Genomic DNA, 12,494 nt, shown 5'->3' with positions numbered 1-12,494 from the left:
TAGTATTTAATATTCTTAATGAACATGGGACATGAATTTCTTAATATATTCAATTATTTTAATATCATGCTTCAAACCAGTTTTTTTTTTTTGTTCTTATCCTTCCCTCCCCTTTTCCTTCACATCTAGTCAATTGCCAAGTTCTCTTAATTGTAATTCTACATTTCTTATGTCTTTCACTAGTTTAAACCCTCTCTAAATGCTATATATTATTATCCATCTCCAGTTTTTCTTCTTTCTGCATATTTCCTACACAAGTGCCAAAAAATGTTCCTTATACAACCTGGTCTGACCATTTCACTTTCCCTCTCAAAAAAACTTTCCCTATTTGCTTATGGGGTAAAATATAAACACCTAAGCCCAAACTAAATGTAATTAGGTTTCAAACTTTTTTTTTTTTTTTTTTTTTTTTTGCAAAGCAATTGTTTATGTGATTTGCCCAGGATCACACAGCTAGTAGGTGTTATATGTCTGAGGCTGGATTTAAACTCGGGTTAAAAAGAAAGTTTGAAATATAGATGTAACAATGGGATAAAATGTCATTAGAACTGGATTGGAACTATATAATTGTTAAAATAGCGATGGAAATTGGCTACAGTTAAAACTGAAAAAAGTTTTTTGTAAAACCAGAACTGTAAGGGCTTTTAGGTGGCATAATGGAAAGAGCACTGACCCTGTAGTCAGGAGGATGTAAGTTGAAATTTGGCCCTAGACACTTACTAGCTGTGTGATGCTGGGCAACTCACGTAACTCCAAATGTCTACCAAAAAACTACTAAATTTATAAAGAACTGTTATTAGGAAAGCCTACCAGTGGAAAACGACTTTCAAAATCTGAACAAGTAAAGAGTTCCCCAGCCCCACCCCAGCCTTGACTTACACGCTACATTGTAGCGTGTAAAACTACAGTGTAGTTTTCAGGAATTTTGATTATTCTTACATTTTGTCTTCATGATCCATTTTCCAGATCAGTTATTTTTCTTATGAGATTTCTCACATTCTCTTTTATTTTTTCATTCTTCATATTTTGTTTTATTATTCCTTGGTGTCTTATAACTATGTCAACTTTTCCCTTGGCCAATTCTATTTCTCAAGTATTCATTATGGATCTCCATTTCTAGTTAGTTGACTTTTCATAATCTTGTTTTTCCTGGATTGTTCATTTAATTTTTTTTCCTTTCATTTTTCTCATTTGATTTTAAGTCTGAGTTTTTTCAAGGAATTCTTTTTGGGCAGATGACCATTTGACATTACTCTTTGGGATAGAAGGGGCTTTTAAAAATTTCAGCATTTTCCTCTGAAGACAACCCTAGTCTTTTTCTATTCTTATAGTAATGTTGTGATGACCGTATTTAGCACCCAGAGTATTTTAAAATCAGCCAGAGTCAAGATAAGGGAAAAATCCTAGTTCTTTATTCTTTGCAGAGGTGAAGGGGAATGGCGATATGAAGTGAGAGCAATCACAACAGGAATCTGGCCAGCAGTGTCTCTGGCTCTCACACTCCACCCACCAAATCTTCTACACAATCTCCTATACAACACATCAAACTTGCACAAAGAGTGGGTGGGGGCCATTTTTCTCCAAGCATATATTAATAGAGTATTGTCCAATTGCTAATTAGCCTTAAGTGCTCAGTGCAGCTGCTCAGCTTCAGCCCATTACAGTTCTATGGTTGGGTTCGTTCTCCTTTGCCAGCTTATCTTTACTTATTTATTATTTATAAGCAGTTAGTATAATCACTTCTAGTTCTGGGATATGGATCTTAATTCCTCCTCTAGTTCTCTCTATCCTGGAACTAAATGAAGAACTCTGCCCTCCTATAAGTGTCCAGAGTCAGCAGTGTTCCTGTCCCATTGCTTCTGCACTCACCAGGCTTCTGCTGGTTCCTTCTTATCCAAGACTATTTCTCCAGCGTCACAGAAGGGTCTGGTGTCCCTTATCATCAGAGCCTTCACCCATTCAGGACTCAGAGGCCTGACTCCTCAGACTGTTAGGAGATGAAAATTCCTATGACTGGGCAGTAGGTTGCCTCCAAACCCGGCTAGTTCCAGGGCTCACAATCTGTTATTTCAGTGGAACTAGCAGGGATCTTTAGACTTTACTATGGCCAAGTCTCTGTCCTGGTATATTTCTTTGGATCTTCTCCAATTGTCCCAGGAGGACTACTGCTCTAACCCAATACTTTATTTTTATCTGCTCAACATTCTTCCTGAGGCAACATTTTGTTGTCTTTGTGGAGAAGATTTAGAGAGCTCAGAATGTTCTGACCTATTCTACCATCTTCCCAGAATCCTCTTTCTATTCATGATGTCTTATATATATCTTCTATTGGTTCTTCTCATTGCTACCTCTCTAATCCAATACCTTCATTACCTCATGCATGAAGTAGTTTCTTAACCTTTTTTCTCCATTTCTGTATCTCCTTCATTAAATCCATCCTCCATATAACTATCAGGCTGTTCTTCCTACAGGTGAGAACTGGCCATGCCATCTCCTTATTCAAGAATTTCCAGTGGTTCCCTAGTTTCTTCCAAATAAAAGTCAAGCTTTTTATTTTTTTTTCCTTTGGCTTGGCATTCAAAGACTTATACAAGCTACTTCTCTCTTTCAAGAGTTCCATTCTCCCATCAAATTTCTAACTTTATAGCACTATTTTTTGCTACTCTCTCTGGCTATTAGATGCTCTGTTTCCAAATCCTCCTCTTCTTAATTAATCTTTAAATTTCTAAACAACATATTATTCTTGAAACTCATCCTAATCTTGCTTCCTAGAGACTTGTGAAGTACTTTGTTAGCATATCTTTTATGCACTTCTCATTTTTCTTTTCTTTTTCTGTTTTTTTTTTTTTTTTTTTTTTTTTTGGGAGGGGAAGCTATTTGTTAGGCATATCCTTAGTCTCCTACTAGAATACAAGGTTTTGAGGGAAGCTGCATGCTTAATAAAAGTTCAATGAATTCTGCTGATGGAGACATCTGGTTTGGTACTTAAGTGAATAATACAGAAAGAAGTGCTGCAATTTGATTATGAAGAAAGTAATAAAAAGTGAACTAGACCCACTTAGTTTCTTGTGTTCATAGATTAAAAGTCATCTGGTCAATATATTCTTTTTACAGATAAAGCACTGAAGTTTTACCTGAGGTCACAAAAGTAATAAATTGCAGAGATGAGATCTGAACTGAGGTACCCTGACCTCCAAGAACTCTTTGCACTTCACCTTAATGCTTCTCAACATATGGGGTAAATTTTTATAGGAAGTAAAGAATTATAAGTAGAACCATTAGGACTCACTGCAGAACATAAAAGTTTGTTATCACTAACCAAAAGATTTTTCAAAATATAGGTCACAAAAATCTAAATATTATGTCATCCTTAATACATGTTAAAAATCAGAGTTCTGGAAGAGGGAAATCAGAAACATAAATAAAATAGATGACATTCCTCTCACAGTTATTTTCATAATATATAAGCATAAATGTGTCATTAAAAGAACAGCTAAAGTAGAAAAATCTTAACTATAGTTTTGATTATTTTATATTTATATTTTCATTTTATAGTTCTATATAGTTATTCTATAGGGTTGCACATATTTGTTTTAAAATGCCTAATAATATTCCTTTCTTTCTCCACTGTAATGCTTGGTATAATCAACCAATGGCTAATTCTGAAGTTATTTGTATGTGATAGGTTTGTTTACACATTGGACGCAATTCTCTATAAGCCTACACACACAGACACGTATATGTATATTACATGTATATACATACATAATTTTAGAATTTAGCTATTGGTTAACTATATCTCTTTGTATTTATACACATATGTACAAACTGTGTTATAAAATATATAAGATAGAAAATGAATTTCTATTTCTATTTAGAAATGATAGCAGGACATACATATATATTTCCAAATATTTCCAAAACAGTAAAAGAGATATTCAAGACAACAAAATCAACTTTAAAGCAAAGGAAGTGGCTAGTAGAGAAAATCCTACTCTCTTTTTAGATTTAGAGTCAGGATAATCTTAGGTTAAATCCTATCTCAGATACTTACTAGCTGTATGACCTGGACAAATCACTTAAGTTTATCTAAGCCTCAGTTTCCTCATGTATAAAATGGGGAAAATGTTCAAACTATTTCAGAGCATTGTTAAGAACGCACTGATATTTTATACACATATATAATGATTTTAAGAGGAAATATATGTAGAATGATTTTCAAATCTTAAAGCACCATATAAATTATTAGCTATTAAGTACTGTTATCATCATTTTATCATAGTTTGCATAATAACATAACACATGTATAATCAGAATAAAAAGATATACACACAACATAGCACACAAATGTATATTTGGTGAAATATCTTTTAGTGTTTCTGCTCACATTATCACAACCATTATGAAAGTACTTATGTTTAATAATGAATGTTGGAGGCACCAGTATCCTCTGTAAGAAATTATTTTAAAATACGTACATCAACAATCAAGAAGTCCAGCCAGCACCAAGCATTAGTAAAATATGTTTTATAACCATATGCTACCCATTTTAGAAGCATTTCCATAATGAAGACATAAGTGAAGATCTTGTCAGCATATTCCAATACAGTCTTAATGGTCTTTCGCTTTTCAATGTATATATCTTCAAAAGCCTGTGGAGGAGAAAAGTCATATTTCAATGATAACTAACATTGAAAAATGATTTGGAGTAAAGATTAGAAAAGAAAATTGGTTTCTATAGATTGAATGGTGGTGGTAAGGCTAAGAACGAGATCACATGAACTAATTTTCTTTGCTTTCTTTCACAGCCACAGGTAATCAATCTACTTATTTTTTATTTTATCATCTTATACATGAATTTATGAATTATCAGAGTCATAGGCAAAGAAAGCCTGGACAGAGACCCCAAATCCAGTGGTATTAATAAAAATGAGTCCCAAAGTTCATGGTACATCAATAGCATATTATCATCTAAAGAAGCACTTTTTTTTGTGAATCTTAAAAGAAATTTTTATCCACATTGAGTACTTTCAGAAAGAAATAAGACTTCTCTGGCTTTCAATATTGAAATGCCTCAATCCTTCAATAGAATAATTATGTGAAAATTTAGAATAAACATTATAATAATGGTTGATACTGTAAAACCTGACAAAAATTTAATAAAACAAGTAAAGGGCAAATTTTGAACTAATTCAATCCTCTTTTAAATAGTGTGTGTGTGTGTATATGTGTATATATATATAACATTACTAATAATGTCATTTCAGAGAATGTAACTATATATAATGCTTGTTCTCTCTCTTTTTTGGAGGAAATTGGAGTTGTGACTTGCCTAGAGTCACAAAAGTAGTAAGGGTCTGAGACTGGATTTTAACTCAGGTCCTCCAGACCAAAGGGGAAGAAATTTATCTATTGTGCAATATAGTTGCCCTAATACATATTCTTTACCAAAGAAATACAAGAAAATTAAATATGAGAACAACTTTGCTTCAAAAATCTACATAATAAATACACACTACCTATGAATTCAAGTTTCATAAATATTATTTAAAAGAATTTATAAAAAACATCTATGCTATTGACCTTAGTAACATATTTTGAATATATTTGTTACTATAATACAATAAACAGTCCAAGAAGAAGATATCTTTGTATAGTCCTTTAGTAATTGAGACTAACTATACAATTTCCTGGTTTTTCAAAGTAAGGGAAGCTCTAAATTAAAAAAAAAAATTATGTCTCTAAAGATCATTTCTAAGGTCATTGTATCTATAACTGAAAGGGACTTTAAACATCATCTGTATTCAGTAAGTAGTCAATAAACACTTTCTATATACTTACTACATGCCAAGAACTGTGCTAAATGCTTGGGATATGAAGAAAACTTCCTCATTTTACATAAAAGAAAACAGGAGTTTAGAGAAATGAAGCAACTTATCCAAAACTCTATAGGTAGTATTTAGTTGTCTTGGTATTCAAATTCAGGTCCTCTCATCTAAACATATTATTGTGGCATTCTCCCTCTCCCTCTCTCTCCCTTTTCCCCCTTCTCCCTCCTTCTCTTTCCCTCACTCCCTTCCTTTTTCCCTTCCTCCCTTTCTCCCTTCCTTACTCTCTCCCTCTGTCTCTCTCTCTTTCTATCTGTCCCTGTTTCTTTTTACCTTTGCCATCTCTCTTTCTGTCTATGTCTCTCCTTCTTTGTCTCTTTTTGCCTCTCTGTCTTTCTATCTCTCTCTCCCTCTGTTTGTGTCTCTCTTTACCTCACTCTTGTTGTCTCTTTGTCTCTTTCTCTCTTCTCTCCCTTTCTCTCTCTCTGTGTCTCTCCCTCTCTTTATCTGTCTTTCTCTTTGTCTTTCCCTCTCTCTTTCTATTTCTGTCTCTGTGTCTTTCTCTTAATTCTTGTCTTTGTCTCTATCTCTCTTTATCTTTCTCTCTCTTTCCATGTCTGTATCTGTCTGTCTATCTCTTAGGTTTGAAAACATAACAAATATACTGTACAGATAGAGCAAATAAATAGTTGTTTGGCACTTTATATTCATATCCATCTAGAGTTTTATATTCATTTTTTTGGTATAACACTTTAAGAAGGTTCCAGAAAAACTACAGAGCATCTTGAGGGAGAGAAAAGATAGTGAAATATTTGGAAATTTTATTATATGATGCATATTTGAGGGAACAAAAGATATTTTGTCAGAACATTCGTTTTGAGGATGGAGCAAGATTACTTCCTTCAAGTGTTTAAAGTCTGTCATAGTTCTTGAGAGGACAAAATTGAATTCAACTTTCAGAACAAAAGTTACATGGCAACCAATTTAGGATCAGTATAGGGATGAACTTTTAAAAATAATAAAAGTAATTAATAATTATATATTAGCATAGTAGATTATATAATTCTATCTTATATGTTATATATAATTATAATAAATAATATATAGGATAATAAAAATAATTTGAATTGCAGAATGTAACCTTTCACAATAAAAGAGTTTGCTTCACGTTATGGTTACTCTGCTTGGATCATACCTTTCCTCATCTACCTGGAAGCCCATAGAAATTGCCTTCCTACTCATCCACACCTCCCCTCTATCCCTTACTCAAAGACTTTAATTGAAACTGTGCAATGTCTGTCTATCTTTGCTGTCTACCATTCTCATTGCAACGAAAAATTTGTCAACTACATTGTGAGTTAGATAGGTTTTTATAATCAAGCCAGTGAGCTGAACCCCATTTAATTAAAACATTAGAGAAAAATACATCTAGATCTGGAAGAGTTTCAAAAGTCATTCAGGTCAAATACCTGTTTTAAAGATGAGGAAAATGAGTTTGAAGGTGAAATGAATCTGATCCCTGTGATTTGTTAAGAGACAGGATTTTAACCCAGATATTCTGAGTCAAATTAAAGCTCCATTCTCTGTCATATATTTATAGTAGTGTTCCTAAATAAAATTATCTGTCAGGGTAAATGATGGAAAGAAAAGACAATGGATTGGGAAATGCTTTGTATCTTGACACAAAGGGGGCACTTGTTGCTTATTTTAAGCAGGTTGTAGCAAAAAAGGCAAGTTTAGCATAGTTCTGAGAATATCTTGTTCTATTCTGTATAGTGTGAAGATTTTAATTTTTCACATATTCCTTATTTGGATCTCTATAATTCAAGGAGAATTTACATTATAATTTAGGTGAAAACAATCATTTGTGATGTTCAGTAAAACTGATGCTCTACATCAGTTAAATTCTTAAGTCAAATGTTTTCATACACATGGTCCATCACTTACCAAGGCACCACTGCTGAGAAGGATCATGAGAACAATGAAACTCTCGAACCAGTTGTGTTCTACTATTTTGTAGCAGGTTTTCCTTATGTTCCACCAAACTTTTCCTTTGCCAGATTCTATGCTGACTTGACAGCATGGGAACCTTCGTACACAACCTAAGAGAATGGAATTTTTATGAACAAACAATGTGAAAGATAAAAGTAAGTTGTTCTCATCTAGTCACCACCTTTTTATTATTCCCCAATATATTTCCAAAACACTATTCAATATATTTTCATTCAAGATTAGCCATATTATAAGGTCAAGATTTCAGTACACAAAAGAAAAGCATTGCATAGGATAATACTCATGTGACAGCAAAATGGAATTCTTCCTCCAGGAGACATTTCCACTAAAAAAGTAAGAAGAATGAATGCCCTCTTTACTTATCCAGAAATCAATTCCCATAAAAACCCTCAAGGGATTGGGAGGGAATTCTCAGCAATATTCATTCATTAATATGGAGATTAGATGAAATAAGTTAATTGCCTTGTTTTCCCAAAAGGTTTAGGGATCAGGAAGCTGGAACTTGAGTCTGATTAAACTCAGAAACATGAAAGCAATATGGGAAAACATAATAGACAATTTCCACCTCTCCCATAAGTTCTCTCTTCATTCTGTTAGCTACCATCCTAGTGCAGGACTCCAGAATCTCACCTAGACTATTCTAAATACCTAATTGTCCTCTCTGCTTCTAATCTTTTCATTCCCCAGTTTATCCTCCACAGAGCTGTGGGAGTTGCCCATTTTGGGGCCTCCATACTTAGCTATTGATCCATCATATAGATGTGAGAGAATATAGAAAGAACTAAACAAAAACATTGAGTGAATTGTTAATCTGCTTTTTTGTTATTTTTATTTTTAGTCATCTCTAACTCTTATTTGGGTCTTGGCTTTTGTTCTCCTTCCCCCCGACCTTCCAATCCACACATACCTTACCCCCCAACAAAAAAAAATCCTGGAGTGGATTGCTATTTCCTTCTCCAGGTCATTTTATAGAAGAGAAAACTGAGACAAGCAGGGATAAGTAACATACAGCTGTTAAGGGTCACACAGCTATTAAGTGTCTGAGGCTGGATTTGACCTTAAGAAAATGAGTCTTCCTGACTGCAGGCCTGGTACTCTAGCTATTATTCCACTGTATTGTATCTGCTGAGAGAAGTAATTCATCTGGGACTCCTATTCGATTTCAATCAGTATTAATCAATTTGATAGAATCATATCAATGTTTTATACATAAGATCACAGAGCTGTGAGCTGCAGATTCTAATTTCACTTGCTTAACTATAGGAAGCTAATTAAAGACTCTCCATCCCTGTGTTGCCCATTATGATGATCAAGCCCAGTGCAGCAGAGATCCCAACCACAAGGAAAGTCCTCCAAAATGGTTTTGTATTTTCAGACCCATCACTTATCCAAAGGAGCAGGTGGTCATCTTGTGACCGTGTGATCCTGCTATTATTCATATTTTAGCTTATATTAACCAATGAAATCTCTGTTCTACATTAGGTATAATTGTAACCCTATAAAAGTATAGCCTTAAGGGAAGGTAATATCTCAGATTGTTGAGAAGATCTGAGGTCTACTTCACTGGAGGGATCATGGATTCTTTAATAAAGTGCTAAGAAAAGCTAAGAAAAACTACATTTAGAAAAAAAATAACAACTTGTCTCTCTCTACCAGTTAAAAACAGAAAGTCCAAAACCAGACCAAGAAGTGGAAAAACCAACAGAAATGTCACAGTTCACCTGGGGAGCTGAGGAATAGCTATAAGATTCCACTGCGCTGGACTGTCAGACTTATGCCCCAGCTGCTGGGAGTCATTGTAAAATGTCTAACTGGAATCAGAAGTGGATACAAAACTAGAGAATCTTACGGTCTAGAAAAACCCTTTCTGAAAATGCCCAAGGCCACATTTCTTTTGGGGAGAGATAGGGGGAGTTAAAAGTATCTTCAGAATTTTTCTTAATAATTACTTAGAATTCAGATATCTAATTTAAAAAAAAAAATGAAATGTCTGTTTTTCTTATAGTATGGCTACCACATTTTTGGTATGGCCACTGGATCACTAAATTACCCATTCTGAGAGCCTCTGTTATTAAATAGTTGGGATGAGGGTGGAGAAAGGGGAAGCTGATTTTCCAATACATTCACTTTCCAACCCCCTCAATTTAAGAGCTTCCAAAATAATATTTTTAAAACACAGGTCACTTCACTGCCCTCAAATCTCGAGTGCCTCTCTATTTCACCTAGGATAAAATAAAATCTTTAATTTTGTGAATAATATACTTGCAATCAAGAAGTTAGCCTGAGCAAACTTCATTTTCCCAAGGCTCTTGGGTAGGGTATATGAGCCAGAAAAGTAAATTGAGTCTTACTGGGTCCTTAAAGTTTCTGTCAAAAAGATATATGTAAATATTTAATTATAATCCTCGAAATATATCCCTCTATGAATTTTAAAAAATTACAAAGATAATGGAAAAAGTAAATAAGTATTATTATTACATATATTACTTAAATGAAGTTAGTCATAATTAAGATTACCAAGAAAAGGAAATCCTAAAAACAATGTTACTATTTTCTTCCAAATACATAACTTAATTGGAAAAATATTATGATTTTAAAAATTATGAAATAAAAAAATAGCACTTAATCAGAATTGAAAAGCAATTTTTAAGAGATTTTTGTCTTCTAAGGCATGTAAAGAGATTGGAAGAAAGCATGATTAGAGCCTTTTATAATATCTTAGCTCTTAGTACTTATCATAATTAAATACGTAAAATGAAATGATGTAATGAATATGAAATAGCTCATATGAAATATGAAAAAAGCTCATGTGAATAGTTAGCTATGCTTTCTTTACATATGCTTGCCAAAGAAAAAAATCATTATGTTAAATTTTTTAAATGATTAATATTTGTTTTCTTGAGAGGGAGTATGATATATTGAATAGACAGCTAAACCTGGAGACAGGAAGGCCTTTGAAACTAGTAATGTGATTGACAAGTAATTTTACCTCTCAGAATGCTAGGTAACTTTTTAAAAACATATGTAATTAGTTCTCCATAGTTTTTTGATCAGTATAGATGGAAGAAAATTTTATATAGATAACATCACAAGACCTTTAAGTATTATTGGGATTAAAAGGGAGAGAAAATATGTATTACTTGATCCTATAATCAAGATCTACACACAGGCCTTCTCCTTTTCCCTTCCCAATACATATCCCAATTAGAAAAATAAGAAAACTTTTCATATGATGAAGACTCATAAATATTGCCCTCTGGGTTTATTTCACTTGAGAGAGTTTCATTTTCTCCTTTTGGGATTACAATACTTAGCCACTTGGCTGATTTATAGACAAAAGTAAATCTTAAGAGAATTTGAGCCTATCTAGTTAGCAATGTTATCAGACCTCCTTTTATGAAAACCTATTAAATAAATGTAAACATAACAGAAAACATCTCAAACACTTTAATGAGTATCAAAGGGAAAAACTATTTCTCTTGGGTGGCTTCATTAGGTTGCTCTGATGATGTATTACATAATGGCTATACCATCTTTCATCATTTTAAACTAAAGCTCTTAGATTTAAAATGTTGTGCACATTATAAAAAATTGGCACAAAAGCTTTAACCAAAATAAAGAGCTATTCATTGATTCAACACTTTTTAAAGTTTCAAAATTTCTCAATACATACTTAAGCTTTTTTCTTTTAAAACAACTTTTTCAATATAGTGATTATAAAAAACAATCCATGCATTAGATATTGATTTATTTTAATTAGTTCTTTTATGAAAAGTTGGTGTGTATTGAAAATGATTTAGGAAGTGGTATCAAATAATTTGGATTGGAATTAGCATGTAATTAACATGTAAGTCATAGAATTTATCTACTATTAATACAGTTGAGTTGGGTGCAAAATACTTTATATTAAGATATAAAGTCTTAATACATGTTGAAATACCCTAAAAACAATAAAAAAATTTAGAAATGCAAAGGATTAATATCCCCAAAACCTTTTATGTGTTCTGGTACTTAACAAAATCTGTATTGAATCTAAATTAATTCAATCACTGGTATCAATTTGCCTTATCAGTATCAATATCATATAAGCGAAATGATGAATGGTGCAAATATTCTGCTTGGATTATAGGTATTTGTTGAAATCATAGCAATAAAAGTTGAGATGAAATGAAAAATTAATACTAATAATGGGGTATGAAAGAATTAGGCTGAAAGTATTAATTAGAAGTATAAAAGTATATGACTACAGAGAGGAATTGTTAGGAAGAGATGATATGAAAGTCTATAAAATTAAGAATTATAAAATATTTAGGTTACATCATATAGCATCAGCATTGCTCAAACGCTATAACATCCACAAAGACTCTCCTGAGCCTACCACTATAAGTGTTCATTCTCGTATCAAACTAACACAATCTTTGATATCCAATTGGCTTTTTTTTAGAAAGTTACAATTACTTGAGTAATATGCCTTCTCTCTTTGTAAGGTTCACAAGAACATAGGTTGTATGTTAAAGTTAGTATTCCCAGAATATTTCTATAATGTGCTTTATATACCAACATTCATTAAATGTTTGTTGAATAAATGAGGCTGGCATAAAAAAAAAAAATTATGTTTCCTGGAAACAAAGGTAAAAATAACATCAGTGAAAG

At 32.7% G+C, this 12,494-nt stretch overlaps 1 protein-coding gene across 4 annotated transcripts in view; it reads right to left on the bottom strand.

The window, feature by feature from the left end:
• The window catches only part of SCN9A (sodium voltage-gated channel alpha subunit 9), a 98,998-nt gene that overhangs the window by 22,064 nt on the left and 64,440 nt on the right, over nt 1–12,494 (bottom strand). For all 4 annotated transcript variants that reach the window (XM_031960535.1, XM_031960537.1, XM_031960534.1 and 1 more), the window contains exons 18-19: nt 7,776–7,930; nt 4,479–4,652 (exon numbers count right to left, since the gene is read on the bottom strand). In XM_031960535.1, the coding sequence (XP_031816395.1) occupies nt 4,479–4,652; nt 7,776–7,930 (329 nt within the window). The remainder of the gene's footprint in view (nt 1–4,478; nt 4,653–7,775; nt 7,931–12,494) is intronic.

Source organism: Sarcophilus harrisii, chromosome 3 (assembly GCF_902635505.1).
Source record: "Sarcophilus harrisii chromosome 3, mSarHar1.11, whole genome shotgun sequence".
Classification (NCBI taxonomy): Eukaryota; Metazoa; Chordata; class Mammalia; order Dasyuromorphia; family Dasyuridae; genus Sarcophilus; species Sarcophilus harrisii.
The sequence above is the reverse complement of the archived record's forward strand: the minus strand, read 5'-3'. Positions and strand labels throughout refer to the sequence as shown.